Genomic DNA, 19,108 nt, shown 5'->3' with positions numbered 1-19,108 from the left:
CGGGTGTGGAGCAGGAGGTGACTGGGTGGAGAGTTAAAATACATGGAGTTCGACAACTCCGCCGTTGTAAATAACTTATAACTAGAATAGGGTGGGAGTTAATACCTGGCGGAGTTAGACAACTCCGCCGTCGTAAAAACTTAGAGAAAAAGAACCGAGTCCTAGAGAAGCTGGGCTAAAGCCAATCGAGAAGATTGGGCAAAGCTTGGCAACTCCGGGCAGCTAGCCTAGATGACGTAACGATATAATCGAGGGGCAAGCGGCCAGGGTGGCTTGAGGACGATAAGGCGAAAGGACCAGGGTCCTCCGCACAAAGGGTGCCTAAATGAGAGGTAACCTAACAACTAGAAAGATACATGTGTGTATGACAATCCAAACTGGTAGGCTATGAACCGAGAGCATGTGCTCGGTCTAAGCTATCCCCCGTGATCGGACTAAAAAATATGAATAATATTAAGAATAATATTAACGTCAATCAAATGCATCATGATAATCCAAGTATGGTACTGCTAAACAATGCAACGAGCCCAACAGGTATAGGAGACCAATTGGAGCACGTAAATAAAGCAACATGAGGAAGCGAGCCGAGCATGGCAGCGCGGGAACGGCGCCGCATGGGATGCTGTCCTATAAAAACCTAAATAATTGGTTTATCGTGTCAAAGGCAGATCTTAAAAGGTGTCAACCATTAATAGCAGTACTTAACTTGGATACAGCAACAGCTTAACGTTCCATGATGAAAGAAAAAGCGGGATATTCCAGAAACACAATCACAAGCAAAGAGAACGCGTGCAGCGTGAATCATGCTATCGAAAGGAATGACATCCAAGGCGCTAGCCGTAGTGGTAGCGAGTAGTGGGGCTTAGATCGGCTCCTCTGTAGATGAGGGATATTGGAGGAAGAGACTAAATGGCAAGGGACTTCTGTTAATGGTTTCATTCGCCCCAGTTACCATACCGACACCTTTAAAATAAAGGTGAGCGAGCCAGAATACTCTGGCATTACCATTTAACTTTTTCTCTGGTATTTATAGCAATATTTATACCTTAGAAATGAGTGCTAAAGGGACATTTCATGGAGCGACACAGGCTGAGCCCAGAAATTCTCATTTTTTGATTTATGGGCTATAGAAGTAATGGAACCTTTTTCCTGTCTGATTACCCCAAATTAATGGCGCTTAACCCTCTTACGCCGAATGGATGTATTAAATGTCGAGTCAAAATGTCTCCTGTATGCCGAATGGACGTATCATACGTCGACTTAAAAAAGTTTTTTTTAAAATTCGCGGAAAAATACTTATAGGCCTACCAGCCGAAAACTTTTGAATCACGCTCCTTGGGGGATGCTGGGAGTACAACGGATCAAGGCCGTTTTTGTTTTGTTTTACAATCGCTACGTCCAAGCGCGAATTTCTTTCTTATCGCACTAAAAAGTATCAGTGACACATCTCAAAAATTATTTCGTCACTTTGACATAATTTTTGCACCATTTTAAATTATCCTTTACATGAAGTATTGCATATGAAAATGTGTGCAATTTCATGTAAAATACAACAAAAAAAAAACTCATGATTGTAGCTTTTATCAATTTTGAAATATTTTCATATAAATAACGATAAGTGCAAAAATTTTAACCTTCGGTCAACTTTGACTCTACCGAAATGGTTGAGAAACGCAATTGTAAGCTAAAACTCTTATATTATAGTAATATTCAATCATTTGCCTTCATTTTGCAACAAATTGGACGTCTCTAGCACAATATTTCGATTTATGGTGAATTTATGAAAAAACTTTCTCCTTACGTTCACGCAGTAACTCTTCCGATAAATTTTTGTGTGCGATTGTCCTAATGTTTGCACCATTTTAAATTTGCCGTTACATAGAGTTTTATATATGGAAATGTGCACAATTTCATGCACAATACAACTAAAAACAACCCATGGTTGTAGCTTTTATCAGTTTTGAAATATTTTCATATAAATAACGTTAAGTGCAAAAATTTCAACTTTCGGTCAACTTTGACTCTACCGAAATGGTCGAAAAACGCAATTGTAAGCTAAAACTCTTATATTCTAGTAATATTCAATCATTTACCTTCATTTTGCAACAACTTGGAAGTCTCTAGCACAATATTTCGATTTATGGTGAATTTATGAAAAAAAAAAACATTTTCCTTACGTCCGCGCGGTAACTCTTCCGAAAAAAGCAGAATTTTTTTGTGCGATTGTCGAAATGTTTGCACCATTTAAAATTAGCTGTTACATAAAGTTTTATATATGAAAATGTGCGCAATTTCATGTAGAATACAATTAAAAATGATTGAAGGTTGTAGCTTTTCTCTTTTTTCGAAATATTTGCATATAAATCACGATAAATAGAAAAAAAACCACGTTCGGTCAAATTTGACTACCGAAATAGTTGAAAAACGCAATTGTAAGCTAAAAATCTTACGGCCTAGTAATATTCAGTCATATATGTTCATTTTGAAAAAAATTTGAAGTCTCTAGAACAATATTGTGATTTATGGTGAATTTTTGAAAAATATATTCAACTTCCCTCCGCGCGCCGATTCGCGGCCGTAAGTCTCCAAAATGCGTACATCGCATTATCCTAATATTTGCTCATTTTCATATTAGCCGTTTTATAGAGTTTCATATATCAAAATGTGCGCAAATTCCTGAAGAATACAATAAAAAATAATTGAAGGTTGTAGCTTTTCCCATCTCCGAAATATGTGCATATAAAAAAATATATATATAAAAATTTCGACATTCAGTCAACTTTAACTCGTCCGAAATGGTCGAAATCTGCAATTGTGATCTAAAACTCTTACAGTATCGTAATATTCAATAATTTTTCTTCATTTTGAAACAAATTGGAAGTCTCTAGAACAATATTTAGATTTACGGTGAATTTTTAAAAATAACATTTGTTTACGTCCGTGCGTTACGAATTCGTACATCATTTTGTGATAATGTTTTTCCGGTGTTGCTTTTATTGTTTTACAATGTATTATATATCAAAATGATTGCAATTTAGTGTACAATACAACGAAAAAAAAGTAACTCGTTAGCTTTGACCGTTTTTTGCACAGCGTGATTTGAATACAATTATGTATGAATTTTTTTTTTTCGCTACCATATATCGCATTATTTACATATGATAATGATATTATTTTTCATTTCTGATGGTTGCATACTAAACTTCAGACAATGACAAAACAATGAGCCAAAAATGAACTCTTAATCTTCAAAACTAAGCGCGCTGTGAGTTTTTGAAAAAATTATTTTTTCCGCTTCCGCTCTCACTCCAAACCGGTTTTGATTTTTAGGGCTTCAGCGTAAGAGGGTTAATATGTAGTGATACTTCCCGTGAGTGAATCCGTCCACCACCCAAAACCTGTTATTGCTATGTACTTATGAGGGTATCCGTCCATTAGGGGTTAAGGGTTAATGTCATTATTATAGTGTTTGCTATCAGTCATTTTTCCTGTGGCTGTTTTCTAGTCACTCTCCTTATTTTAACTATGTAGTACAGGCAGTCCCTGGTTATTGGCAGCGATTCCATTCTGACGGGCTTGATGATCAGCGAAAATTTCCATTAATTGAAACTAAGGGATTTATGGTGCCAATAACTGTTTAATGGCACCAACAAGTGCCATAAAACAGATCGCCCTTAACTGAGTCTGCCGATAACTGGTATGTAACTGCCTATATTTCTTGCCTTCCTGCCTATTATGTAGTCAGATATTATCATGGAATGAAGAGAATTTTCTCTGAAGAATTATGACTTGTTATAAGCAGATTTGAATAGGATTTTTCAAGCATCAGAAGTGTGTTGCAGAAAACAAGGTTTGCTTGTGTTGGATCATAAAATACAGTTTTGTGTATGGAACACTTGTAAGAAATATCTTTTAATCTCTTTCTGATTATTACCTTTTATTCTTTACAGAAATGGAGAAGATTGGTACAAGTTACGCCATGCTGTCCGACAGATGATGTTACGTCCCAAGGAAGTCAGCTATTATTATCCTTTGCAGGATGGGGTTGCCAAACAAGCTGTGGATCTAATTCAGGAGAGGATTGATAATAACGGGGTTGTTCCAGGCTTGCATTTCCTTGTTGGAAAGTGGATACTTGAGTGTGAGTGTACATGTTATATAATTATTTAACTTTTAAGCTTTTATGTTTTGTAGGTATCCCTTGAGTCCTTTTTTTCTGTTTATCCAAATTTCTATCTTTGTATCATATTTCCATTTCATTTTCTCTGAAAGCTCTCTCTCTTGAAATCCATGAGATGAGATGTAATTATGGCGATCTACTATATCTAGCTTAGGTAAAGTTGCTAATTGGCACAGATATAGTATTTTCTATTTAAGAATTTGATTCAGATCCTGAGCTGGTGTTACCAACTGTAGATCCCAGGAGTAGGGAATGGTTGCTATATACAGTAGTTGCAACTAGGGTTACCATGTTTTGTGTTGCAAAAATTCAAATTTTGTGATACAATATTAAAGATGTCATATATCTTTTTCAGCACAGGTATTTTAGCATTCAGTATTTCTGATTTACAATGTATCCGGTATGCATGTTGAAAGTTTGTCATTTGATTTCTGATTCATGCTTTGCCTTCTTTAGCTGCTGGTATGTGCTGTTTTGAAAAGTCATTGGGAAGTTTCTGCAATGATGACAGAGGAGAACTAGCTCAGAAAATGGTTGAAGCAAACATTGAAATCTTCAAGGTAACTGTATAATAGTTTTGAGTGTCTGAACTTTTCATTATTTGTTATTGAGGTGCATCATAATGTTTTTGTGAAAATAGTCAATTTTGAAACAAATTTGTTCATGTGTGGATCAAACCTTTGGTCTTAACAATAGGATAAATCTTCTTGTGCCAGCTGGAAACTGGTTTAAAAGCAATCAAAGATTGTTTATGCAAGGAATCTGTGGCATCTGGCATCTAAAGCGTAGAGGTGGAGAGTGGTCACTGACTAAGCTTTAACCTTTCGATGCATTTAGTCTTTTTTCAGCCACCTTGGAGAGCAGATGTTTGTTTTTGCTATCCTCCTCCCAAGCTGGTTTTTTTTAGATAGCGTGTATCCTGCTTTTTGGTGTTTTGGGCCTGTGTGTTTTGTGATATATTACGGATTCCTATATTGGCTCTAAAAAGTCGTGGGCACGTTAACACGTGTCCTGGCCTTTGTAGGTTTCCATGCTTACGCTTCTTAAATTCCACCTTGACTGACCCCCTTACAACTTACAATAAGTGTCATGCTAATTTTTTTAATGTAACCAATCCATGCCTGGAGTGTTGTTCCTGGCCTGTTGTGCAGTGGAAGATCTAATACAAGAAGAGGGAGCATTGCTGGATGTCTACGCATCCATCTTGGGAAAGATTCACTCCTCCTCAAGTGGACGCTTCTGCTTCTTCTTCCAGACTTTTTTCTTCTGCATCCTCATCCATTGATGCCTTGTCTCACTTTCCTTCCATTGATTCGTCTTTGGAAGTATTGGGAGTTGCTCAAGGTGATATTTTGTTTAATGATGGCCCCCTCTCTCTCAGGGGGAGAAGTCCCTTCGGGGAGGGAGGAGGCAGCACCATCTTGCTCCTTTGTTTCAGAGACCAATTTACACAAGATGGTGTCTGTGCGGGCCTCCTTAGTCCTATGAGGGGTCCCTTCCTTTGAAGGCCTGTTTTCCCATTTCATGTCAGCATACCTTCCAGCTATGGCTCTCCCAGCAGTCCCCCCTCCTCCCAGCCTTCACTACTTTGGATCACGTGTGCTGCCACCTAGTGAGGTGCCATGGTTAAGTACACTTCATCCTGGGTCATCCTTAATCACACCATCAGCGAGGCCATCGACTTTGGCTAAGAGTTCGATGCATGCAGTGACATCTCTCCCAGTGTCATCTCTGCCCATGATGTCAGTACCAATGACGTTAACTGTGATGTCACATCCAGATTCCTCCATGACATCATCCCAGATGGTTGCCAGTCTATCAGAGGTCTTTATGCAGGCTATGATTGACAAATTCGACTGGTTTTCAAGAGAGGTACCAGGGTACCTCTAAGAGGAAATATCGTAGATCACCATCTTCATCTTCGTCCTCTTCGTCTTCATTGTCTCCTTCACTTTCGTCTCTTTCCGCCTCCTTGTTCTTGAGTTAGACATTCATGTGTCTTTGGAAGATGATCTTTGCCCTTCTTCTCAGAAGTCTCTCGCTCATTCTACGTCTCCTCAACCTGTTTGAGTTCGTCGTAAGGATGACAAGGCTCTGATCAAGAATTTGAAGGTGGTGATCCCTCAGGTTGGAAGTCCAGTTGCTTTGAGACCTTTAAGACTTTCTTCTCCTCCATGGAAATCGTGTTCTGCTAAGTTTAGAGCTTCCTCGCCTGATGCTCATGTCCACTGACATATTTCAAGTGACAGCCATGAGGTTGTTGATGGCCATGTCTCTCATCTTGGACATGCTTCTACATCTATTCATGATGGTGAGAGAGATATCATCTTTCACCAATTTCCAGGAAACCTGTTTTCCTCATCTCAATCTCCTAGGCAGTCCTACGTTTGCTGTTCGCCTTACGGTCAGGGGTCGTGACTCATTTAGGCAGAGATGTGGTGCTTCTCCTTTTCCCAAATGGTCTGACATACATTGTTCATAATCGCATGGCTACATACGTGATTCTTCTTAGTCAGAGATGAATGCACATTCGTGTTCCTTCATTCGCAGATGTGATCCTTCAAGGGGAAGAGATGACATTAGTCCTTCAAGGAGGAGCTCTCCAGTGGCCAGAAGAGTTATAGGGATCTTTCTCGGCCTTCTACTCCAGGGCTTTGAACTTCAATGCAGGATACAGAAAATGGGGAGAGTCAGACGATTCTTTCTTCCTACATGAAGGTTATTGATCTCATCTGTGAGTTCAGTAATCTTTCTGAGAGAACTGAGACTCTGTCTTATATGACCTCTACAGGCATAGAGGCCTTGCTTGGACCAAAGAAGGCTGTGAAGACTGTTTGAGCTGCCATGTTCTGGGCAGGCTAATCCAATTTTGCAGCATGTTAACTCTTTGGTCTTGGGATGGGAGAATTCTCTTCGGTCCAACAGGTCTTTCAAGTTTCTTCCCCCTCCTCTTGTTTGGCATAAGAATTATTACTCAACTAGTCTAGTACAGCTGATGAGTAGGCAGGTTAATTCAGATGTGATTTGTCTGAAATCTGGCTTTACCCTGGAGCAAGTTAGGGCTGATGACCCGTCGTTAACTTTTCAAGAGACTTCTTCCTTGAGAGTTGACTGCCTCTTCTGCCTTTTAGACTGTCTCTTGACAGGACTTGTGGTCATCGTCAGTGGCTAAGATAAAATCGTCCCATTCTACTAGAGGATCTGTCAGCACTCCTTTCATCAGATTACCTCAATCTGTGGCGAAGGCCATTTTGTATCTGGGACATCTGAATGCTAATTTGTGGGCTAACTTGCTCTTAATTAGAAGGGATGCAGCCCTTTCTAAAGTGACTCTGACACCAATGATCAACTTTTCCTCTAGGGCCTCTCAGCCAGCGCCTACTCCAAGGAAGCAGCCGCAGCAGCGTCCCCTTCAGCTTCACTCTTTGAAACCATGGATGGCTAGAGGCAGGGGCAGGTCGGGTCGTCATTAGAGAGGGCGCCAGTAAAACAAACAGACCACTCACTGCCTGATGCCATGGGTGGGAGGAGGCCTGACAATTGGATGGAGTGGAAATGTGGGTAGCAGATGTCCTTTGGGTAGAGTATCTACTTCCAATCATCCTCTCCTGCGCTTGAAGTATGCCTGAAGCTCTCTGAAGCACTGGACAAGGGCTTAGTGTAGAAGGTAGATCGTCCTTCTCCAGGGTACAACAGTCGAGTCTTCCTGGTACCGAAGGCCACTGGTGATTGGAGGCCAGTGATAGACTTTTCAGCATTGAACCACTTCATCAAGAAGACAAGGTTCAGGATGGAGACACCCCAGACAGTCTTGGCAGCCATAAGGGAGAACGGCTTCATACTGTCAATAGACTTGAATGATGCCTACGGATTTCCAGATTCCAATCCATCCTTCTTCCAGGAGATTCCTCCACTCCAAGCCTTGGGGAGCAGGTCTTCCAGTTCAAGGTCTTTTGCTTTGGCTTGACAAAAGTTCTGCAGTTGTTCACGAGTCTTTACCTAGTGTTGATGTGGGCTCATACTCAGGGGATTCACCTATTGAGATATCTTGACGATTGGCTGGTTTCAGAAAGTTCCAGGGAAAAACCAGTTTGGGACTAGCTTCTCCAGTTTTGTCAGATCCTAGGCATCGTGGTAAATATGGAGAAGTGCAGCCAGAGGATTCTATACTTGGGAATGGTGATAGATACAGCATCGTTGACAGTTTTTCTGTCAGACCAGAGGTTACAGGAAATCAGGACTGTCGCTCGCACTTTCCTTTCGAGGGGGGAGCAACCAGCTCACCAGGCTGGTTCCTCATGGGCATCTTCACAGTCGCTCCCTGCAGTGGAGACTGAAGGAGTTTTGGTCCCCTTCTGAGGTAGTTGGATGACCAGAACCTTACAATAGGAGTTCCTCTTCATTCACCCGCTCCGGATTTGCTCCTGTTCTCGGATGCCTCTTTCAAAGGTTGGGGTGCTCATCTCGGAGAGCTCCTGGCCTTGTTGTCATGGAGTTCACAGGACAAACAACTCCTCATCAACTTGTTGGAGTTGAAAGCAGCTTTCCTGGGTCTTCAGGAGTTTTGAGAGAGGGTGATGGGGCTCTGTCATTCTGATGTGAGACAACACCACAGTGGCAGCATATGTGAACAAACAGGGCCAGCTGGTTGTGTTGCCATCACTCATTGACAGTTGAATTACACCAGTGGGCAATTGATAACTCTGTGGAGATCACGGCCAGGTACATTCTGGGCAAGAGGAATGTGGTGGTCGACAAGCTAAGTTGTTGGACTCAACCTCTAGGTACGGCGTGGTCTCTGCATCAAGACATAGCTGACACCAGGCTATTTCACCTACGAGGAAGACCCATGTTAGACCTTTTTGCAACACACTTCAACAGGAAGCTAGAAAAGTACTGTTCAAGGGTCCCAGATCTGTTCGCTGTGGCAGAGGATGCCCTTCAGCATTCTTGGGACAATCTAGTAGCGTATGCCTTCCCTCCGTTCTCCTTGAACGAACCATCATGTTCTGAGCAGAGCGATGGGTTCCAGGAATCTCAGGATGACCCTGGTAGCTCCTTTGTGGCCCCAAGCAGAGTGGTTTCCAGACCTTCGACCTCTTCTGCCAGCAGTTCCGAGAGAAATTCCCCCTTGGCACTTTGAATAATTTCCTAGCCTAATCTTTCCTTTGTGCCACAAATGTGCATTCTACTCACCTGTTCACGTTTATCTGTCCCAGTATACAGTGAACCACCCCCCATATTTGGGGGGTATGTGTACCAGGTGCCCCCGAATACTTAGAATTCCCTCTAAAAATGCTTATAACCGCCTATCTTGAAAGTTCAAATATCAAATGTATACCTTAAATAACATCTACTTCAAATATACTTTAAATTACTATCCTATTACTGTAATAATCTTTGATATCATGTTGTTAATATAATTTCAAAGTCATGATAAACATTTTACTGTTAAAAATATATTTATACAGCCAATGACACGGAGAGAGAGAGAGAGAGAGAGAGAGAGAGAGAGAGAGAGAGAGAGAGAGAGAGAGAGAGAGAGAGAGAGTTATCCTTATTTAAGAGTGAAATGGAAAGATTATTGTATTTCTTTGTATTATTATTTGAAAGTATTACTGAATTTATTATGTACCATAAAAATTCTCTCATCTCAGTGAGAGAGAGAGAGAGAGAGAGAGAGAGAGAGAGAGAGAGAGAGAGAGAGAGAGAGAGATTACTTGAACGTTAGTCGGCAACACAACACTCACTCCCCCTACTGTCACATTACTTGACATATTTGACAGCTCTAGTCCTAAGCTTATTACCTGGATCTAAAAAGAAAGATGCAGGGTAGAATGGGTTTTCCTTCATTCTTGCATAATTTTTTAATTTGTAAACTGAAATCTTACAAATTCACTAGAATGGTATTTTCTTTAATGTATTTATATTATTGCTGTTTACCTTAAGATTAATATTTGAAAATTAGTAAATCATTTACTTATCATACAAAAAGCATACATCTGAGAGAGAGAGAGAGAGAGAGAGAGAGAGAGAGAGAGAGAGAGAGAGAGAGAGAGAGAGAGAGAGAGAGAGAGAGAGAGAGAGAGAGAGAGAGAGAGAGAGAGAATTATTATTTTTATATTACATGATATTTAATCTTATGAAAATTACTAATGCAGTATTAATCAGTATTAATATTTGAAAATTAATAAATCATTTTTGTATCAAAAATCTATTTAGTCATGAAAATAACATCAAAATATACTAATTAGTGAATATTTATCTTTAGAAAAATTTGTTTGTTTTTGCATTTTTTTAGTGCCTAGCTGCATTGCTTGCTGCTATTTAATTTCCATACATTTCATTGGTCTTTTCCTACCTGGATGTCCAATTTCTATTACCTAGCTCTAATTTTCACCTTTCATTAAAGAAAACACATTTCAGGTAACCCCTACGAGAATTTAAAAATTACGTAATCTTTTTGTTAAACTAAATTACATATAATAACGATAATAATGGAAGCACTAAGTATTATTTTTTGTGGTGACTAAAATATGTATAATTTTGTGTTTTGTTTTTCTTTATTTTTTCAGTTGTCTGCTGAATTAAAATTTTCTCTGCGATTGTACCGTTTCTTCCAGACTCCAAAGTATCAAAAGTTACATGACATTGAGGATTTCTTTTATGGGTAAGGTGCTTGATCAATATGTAGCATGTTTGATTATTTTTTTAATGTTTTATTGATAATATTAAGTGGACGCAAGTTATGGTATATATACATACTTTGGGTAAATTGGGACTTGGCTGGTAGAATAAGTTCTTGAGAAGACTTAAGAATTTAGGTTGTATGAAATGGTAACTGGTAAGGAAATGAGAGAAGTAACTTGAGTAGACCCCACTGATTTCAATGTGAGGCAGTGCAGATGGAAGAGGATGAAGTATATTCAGAAGAGAGGGTTTGGGAGGGTTAGACCCAGGGTGTAAGTGATTAAATTATTTACGTATCTTACATGAATTAATTGGCAACTACCAACTCCTTTGCAATTGGAGTCAAAATTCATCAGGCAAGCCCTCAACATATATATATATATATATATATATATATATATATATATATATATATATATATATATAGCATACATACTACATATGCATACATACATAGCATACATACATACAACATCATACATACATACATACCTACATACATACATACATACATACTACATACATATATACATACATCATATATATATATATATTACCATACATATATATTATATATATACATACATATATATACCATATAATATATACAATTATATATCTATACATACATATATATACATACATATATATATAGATATATATATAATATAATATATTATATATATATATATATATAATAATATATGTATATATATATATATATATATTTCTGGGCTCAGCTCGTGTCGCCCTATGAAAGATCCTTAATATCATTCTTTCTAGGTAAAATTAACCTAAAATTACCAGAGAAAAACAAAATTAAGAAAATGTCAGTAAAACTGACTCGCTCACTCTTAAAAAGGAAGTGTCGTATGATAAGGCGCCCTATGAGGTAATGTTAGACTAGCGATAATCTTACGCTAAGTCGGTTGGTATTGCACTTCCATCTTCAATGGAGTGTCTGGGGGTTTGTAGATCACTTACGAAGTCGGTATTATCTTGTTGGTTATTACGACGATGTGTTAAACTCAGTTGGTTCGGTGAGGAGGTTCTTGTAGAAAACACTAAGTATAAAAAATTATATATTCTTCTGAAGTTTTACATGGTGAAGATCAGGTATGATTGTACAAGTCTTCTAATAACGATAGCTTGATCGCTTCTGCCAATGATGATGGCTAATCCTATTCCTCTACATGATAAAGCTTAGGTAAAGAGGTACAGGTCTTCTAATGACAATAGCTAACTCTGTTCTGCTTGTCTACCATCTCTGTTACAAGTTATGAAGGAACAGACAGTAGTTCGAACATATGAACATACATACAAATGACATAGTTTCATACGAACACACAATCAAAATGAGACACGCTACAGATCACGTAGGCCGTTTGAATTATAGGTCGGGTAGTTGTCTCAAGCAGGGAGCTTGGACTAATGTTTATAAACAATTGAATGACTACAGGTGACGGCATGTTATCTTAGCCTACATACTTATTGTATACGTCCATCTTTAGCGTCTCTAGTCTGATCACATTCCTGCAAGCAATCTGGTTGACCTCTTTAGTTTTAGACTTTTATATATATGGACTAACATTCCATATTTTTATTATGTAAACACTTACACATATATATATATATACATATATATATATATATATAATATATATATATATATATACATACATATATATATATATATATACATATATATATATATATATATATATATATATATATATATATATATATATATATATATATATATATATATATATATACAATATATATATATACATATATATATATATATATATATATATATATATATATATATATATATATACATATATATATATATATAATATATATATATATATATATTATATATATATATATATATATATATATATATATATACATATATATATATATATATTATATATACATATATATATGTATATATGTATATATATACTATATACATATATTATATATATATACTATATATATACATATACAGTAAGTCCTCGGGTTACGCTGGTCTCGACTTACGATGTTTCGTGGTTTACGAACGCGCCCCATAAAAATAAAAATAAAAATAATAATTTGCGTCGTTTCCGTCTTACGCGGTTTAGCGTCGTAAGCAACGTAAAAACAAACGCGAACTAGTTCCAGGCGCACGGCGGAAAGGAATACGCTTTGTGGGGGAGAGGACGGCGTTGCTTCGCTACGCTCAGTCCTCGCCCATACGCCATTTTGGTTGTTTACACTGCCTCTCTCCCTCGTGTTGTATCGTTTTTGTAACTTTTTGCTCTTTGTTATGGCTCCCAAGCGCAAGGCCGGACTCTTCTGATGGTAGTGTATCGAAAGAAGAAAAAGAAAGGCCATCACCATGGAAATTAAAGTGGACATTATAAAGCGATCCGAGAAGGGAGAAACACCAACAAACATTGGCCGCTCGCTTGGCCTTAGCCGTTCGACCGTTGCTACCATTATCAAAGATAAAAGAGCGCATCGTTGAACATGTGAAAGGATCTGCTCCTATGAAAGCGACAGTGATAACTAAGCAGCGTAGTGGTTCTAATAATTGAAATGGAAAGGTTATTGGTGCTTTGGTTGGAAGACCAAAATCAACGGCGTATCCCAGTCAGCCTTATGGTGATTCAGGAGAAGGCGAAAAGATTGTTTGAAGCGTTGAAAAAAGAAAAGGGGGAGGGAAGTGAAAGTGAAGAGTTTGTGGCTAGTAGGGGTTGGTTTATGCGATTTAAGGCTCGGGCCAATTACCATAACCTTAAATTGCAAGGTGAAGCTGCTAGTGGGGATGAGAAAGCAGCGAGTGAATTTCCTAAAGCGTTGTCTGAGATAATTAAGGAGGGGGGTTATTCTGCTCAGCAAGTGTTTAACGTAGACGAGACAGGTTTGTTTTGGAAACGTATGCCTAGCATCTCCAGTACTAGTATGTTCTGCCTCACCTCAAGAATCATCTGCCTCAGCATCTCCAGCAAACTTCTGGAGTGTCTTTTTCTCTTCACTAACCTCCCCCAGTCTCTCCAGCACCGCAGCTTCCTCTCCAGTGTGCAAGCCAATCAAACTAATAAAGGTAAGGAATTGTTCTCTCGTTGTTATTGATAGGTATTTACATTAAATCATGTGGTATTTTTCAATGTTCCGACTTACGCTGAAAATCGTGTTACGATGCATCGTAAGAACGGATCTACGTCGTAACTCGAGGACCCCCTGTACATATACATATACATATACATATATATATACATATACATATACACACATATACACATATACACATACACACATACAGTGGTACCTCGAGATATGAAATTAATCCGTTCCGAGGCGGCCTTCGTATAATGAGTTTTTCGTATCTTGGAACACATTTTACATGTTAAATGGCTAATCCGTTCCAAGCCCTCCAAAAACACTCCATTAAATTTCATAATAAAGCTAAATTGACCTATAAACAATGAAATACTACAACAATTTGGACCATTCAATACCTAAATTAAGAATAAAAATCAAAACCCTTGTAAAATAAAAGTGTATAATAGTGTACAAGATATATTACTACGTACGTATGTACACTTAACTTTATGAAAACACACAAAAAATTTAAGGAAAACCATAAAACTAAAATTTACGAAACACCTTAACAAAACTCTAACACTTAACTTACAAAAATCTAGAAATTACGTAAAAAAAAATTTTTTTGGTTTTTTTTTATTTTTAACTTTTTTTTTTACTTTTACGTAGGCTTTTTTTTTTTTTTTTTGTTTTTTTTTTTTTTTTTTTTTCTTCTTTCAACTTCATCACCGCTTTCAAACGTTCTGTTTTCATCACTTGGTTCTTCCTTTTTGCTTTCAACTTTCTGTTTTTTATCACTTGGTTCTTCCTTTTTTGCTTACTCCTGCTAATGCTGAAGGCCTCTTTAAAAAATAACGATCCAAGGAAGATTGCTTCTGCCTACTTTTCACAATGTTCCTGAAACGACTCAAGCAAACGTCATCGAACTGCGCAAGCATACGACCTGTGTGAGCCTTTTCGGGGTGTCTTTTTTCGATAAACAATTGCACTTTATGAAAAGCGCCTAGAATATCCTTAATTTCTGTCGTTGTCATAGGCTCCTCCTCCTCTTCCTCGCCGCTGCTAGAGAACTCCTCATGAACGGACCGTTTAAAGGTTGCATGGCCTCCAACTCCTTCAGGTCATCCGTCGTAACGCTCCTCTTGGTGCTCCTCGAGAAGGTCGTTGATGTCGTCCTCGTCGACGACCAGCCCCATGGACTTGCCGAGTGCAACGATCTCATCAAGATCTGGTTCCAAAACAGTTTCGGGATCATCAACTGTTTCCGACTCTGCAGTACCAGCTTCGCCCACGTCGAATCCCTCGAAGTCTCTGGCGGATACGGCATCAGGCCAGAGTTTCCTCCACGAGGAATTCAAGGTTCGCCTCGAAACCTCCTGCCAAGCTAGGTCAATGAGTCGGATGCAAATGACGATGTCGAAATGCTCCTTCCAAAATTGACGCAAGGTGAGGTTTGTGGTATCGGTGATGTCGAAACATCTCTTGAAAAGATGTTTCGTGTGCAGCTTCTTAAAGTTCGCTATCACTTGCTGGTACATGGGCTGGAGGAGAGGGGTGGTGTTGGGCGGAAGAAAAGAATCTTAACGAAGGAATACTCCGCTAGGATATCTTCCTCGAGGCCAGGAGGGTGGGGAGGGGCATTGTCCAACACCAGCAGACATTTCAGGAGGAGGCGCTTCTCTTCCAAAAAACTATTTAACAGTCGGGCCGAAACACAGATTTACCCACTCCGTGAACAAAAGCCTCGTTACCAGGCTTTTGCAATTAGCCCTCCACATCACTGGAAGCTTCTCCTTCAGCAACCTGTGGGCCTTGAAGGCTCGAGGAGTCTCAATGATACACCAGTAGGGGCTTCACCTTGCAATCCCCACTTGCGTTTGAACAAAGTGCGAGCGTAAGCCTGTCTTTCATAGGCTTATGCCGGGTAGCTCTTCTATTCCTCCGTGATGTACGTCCGACGAGGCATTTTTTTCCAAAACCAAAAGGCCAGTCTCATCACAATTGAAGACTTGCTGAGAACTGTAGCCTTCCTTGGTCATCATCTTGTCGAAAGTCTTCTTAAATGCTTCGGCCGCTTTCGTGTCCGAGCTGGCAGCCTCCCCATGACGCACCACGGAATGGATGCCAGTCCGTTTACGGAATTTCTCGAACCAGCCATGCGAAGCCTTGAACTCTGGGGTTGGCGTTGAAGTCCCTTCCCCTCCATCGTCTTCCGCCTGCGCAATCAAATCGCCGAAAAATAGCATGGCCTTGTGAGCGATGCTGTCTCCGTTACTGTATCGCCAGCGATTTCTTTGTCTTTTATCCAGATGAGGAGCAGCCGTTCCATCTCGTCGTGCACATGGCTCCTCTTGCTGGACAAAATAGTGATGCCCTTCGATGGTGTAGTTGCTTTGATGGCATCCTTCTGTTTAAGGATGGTGCCTATTGTCGACGGATTACGGCTGTATTCCTTTGCGATCACACTCAATCGCATACCAGCTTCGTACTTCTTTATGATCTCCATCTTTGTCTCCAGAGACAGCATGCGCTTCTTTCCGTGAATTTCAACTTTCTTGGGACCTATGACTACGTTAATTTATGTAAAGTTACACAAATACGTAATAATACAGTCTTCGCACAACACGATAATATGTACTGCAACGAAATCACTAACGAATTTACGTTACTAAACGAAATCGTTGGAGCGAACGAATGCTGATTGCGTACGGAAAGTTTTGGGTGCGGAGTGGCCGAGCTAAGGGACGCCAGCGCGTACGTATAGAAGATGCATGATGGGAGGGATGCTGTCCAATCAGAGAGAAGGATCTCATGGCTTGGCTAGCATCAGGAACCAATGGGAGAGTAGGAGGATGGTGGCGAGTCTACTAGCACTAAGATGGCGGCGTGCGGCGCGAGTTTCAAAATTGTTATCGGGCGAATCTCGGACTTTCAGAAACCTTTCGTATCTTGAAAACTTTTCGTATGTAGAGCAGTAAAATTTTTCGCATTGGCTTTCGTAACTTGGATTTTTCGTAAGTTGAGCCTTTCGTATCTCGAGGTACTACTGTATATATATGTAGTGTCTTAAATTTATGTCTAAAATAACAAACATATATGTATTACACTTATTTGATTGCTTTCTGAACTAATTCTTAACAGAAGTGGAGAGTTTCTTAACCCCTAAACACCATCCACTCTCCAGGAGTGTCCCAATGCAACTGATGCTTGCTCTAGGCTAAACCCATTCGTAAACGTCAATGGTGTGCCATATGCAATTTTAACTTATTTCTTATTTATTTATGAATATTTTGAATTATTGATTAGAATATTTTAGGTAATACCTATATTAGTTTCATTTTGTTATGAATAGATATTTTTTTAACAGTAATTACTTTGTCTTATCCAGTAATGGATAATGACATTACTTAAACGGTTGCTAAGAAATGCATAAGTAATTTACCCTACGAAAATTTAAACACTGTAACCAGCTTAAACTGCATAATATCAATTATTTGTTTAAAGTGGCTATTCAAGCAAAGCTCATATTTATTTAACATTACTGAACAGAGCAATATATATTTAAATGATATGTGTATTAATTTATTTACCAATAAGGCTTAACTAATGTATATTTCTATGTCCTTAATCACCCATTATCTCTATTTAATATTTACATATATGTAAACATATCCTAATCTAAATTAGACATTTGCATAAAAAGGAATTTCTTTTTTGTTAATCATAATTATTATAATTTTACTTAAAATAGATATTAAATCCCATTTTGTTCCAACACGTAATACAGACCTGAGGTCCTTTAACAATAGGAAGGTAATCAGCGCCAAGCTGGAGCGGTCGTAAGCATAGAACAAGGGGTTCGATAGTTAACTGCTTGTCCGGTAGTCGGGAGTCCCGCCCGACTGAGAGGTGAAAGAGTCACTTTGCTTTAGGCCCAGGAAAACAGAGTGAGGGATGGCATGAGGTGGGACTATGTGTAAAGGACCTCAGGTTTGTATAGTTAGGAAAAATACAATTTTCGACAAATTGTGATTTTTAGTTGAATAGTTGGGAATAAATTGCTAACATGGGAGCATTATTCACTACAAAATTTCAACTGATAATTTCCATAAAGAGCTTTATATCACCAGAATATGCATTGGTATAGTACAGGTTTCATGTGATAATGAGTATTTTTTTCTCATGCTCTTTTGTTTTTTCCATAACATTGGGTTCTGGTGAAATTTTTTTAGGTTACAAAGATTAACACAATAAATAACCGCATGACTATACTAGAGTAATTATGATGATGATAAACAACATCACAGATGAAGGCAGATGTATACAAGAGAAATAATGATTGGAATAGAATAAGAACCTTTTGTTGAGAACTATACAGTAATACCCCAAAATTTTGCAGTTGGACTTGCGCAAACTCACAATAGCATGAACTTTTCGTTGGAACCTAATTGTCGTACACAAGTTTCCACAGACATGCGAACATTTGCGAATCCTGAAAAACCCTGGTAAAGTGTTTATGTTTAATTATTTATGTAAAATATAAGTTTTCAACTTTTTATGTGTAAATTAAATAACATTAAATAATTAAAATAATCTCTCTCTCTCTCTCTCTCTCTCTCTCTCTCTCTCTACTGAGATGAGAGAATTTTTATGGTACATGTGCTAAATGTTTATGAATATTTTCAAATATTAATAAGATTAAATAGTTCCTCGTTGCATGAGTGGTTTTTGCGCTCGCCTACCAATCCAGTGGTCCGCAGTTCGATCTTGGCTCGGCCAACATGAAATCAGAGGATTTATTTCTGGTGATAGAAATTAATTTCTCAATATAATGTGGTTCAGATTCCACAATAAACTGTAGGTCCCATTGCCAGGTAACCAATTGGTTCCTAGCCAGGTAAAAATATCTAATCCTTCGGGCCAGCCCTAGGAGAGCTGATAATCAGCTCAGTGGTCTGGTTAAACTAAGGTATACTTAACTTAACTTAATAAAATTAAATATTGTATATGAAATAAAATATCTTTCCTTCATCTTTTGTTTAACTCACTGAAGATGAGCTCGAAGCCAAAGCTGTCAAATTTGTCAATTTAATGTCACAGGATGGGGGAGTGTTGTGATTAGCAGGTCAAAGGATCTCTCTC

The 19,108-nt window shown here is 38.6% G+C and overlaps 1 protein-coding gene across 2 annotated transcripts in view; it reads left to right on the top strand.

Moving 5' to 3' along the window:
* The window catches only part of LOC135203154 (probable cytochrome P450 CYP44), a 168,037-nt gene that overhangs the window by 48,033 nt on the left and 100,896 nt on the right, over positions 1-19,108 (top strand). For both annotated transcript variants that reach the window (XM_064232830.1, XM_064232831.1), the window contains exons 4-6: positions 3,951-4,141; positions 4,637-4,740; positions 10,756-10,850. In XM_064232830.1, the coding sequence (XP_064088900.1) occupies positions 3,951-4,141; positions 4,637-4,740; positions 10,756-10,850 (390 nt within the window). The remainder of the gene's footprint in view (positions 1-3,950; positions 4,142-4,636; positions 4,741-10,755; positions 10,851-19,108) is intronic.

This window comes from Macrobrachium nipponense, chromosome 33 (genome assembly GCF_015104395.2).
Source record: "Macrobrachium nipponense isolate FS-2020 chromosome 33, ASM1510439v2, whole genome shotgun sequence".
Lineage (NCBI taxonomy): Eukaryota > Metazoa > Arthropoda > Malacostraca > Decapoda > Palaemonidae > Macrobrachium > Macrobrachium nipponense.
This window is presented reverse-complemented; position numbering and strand designations above follow the sequence as displayed.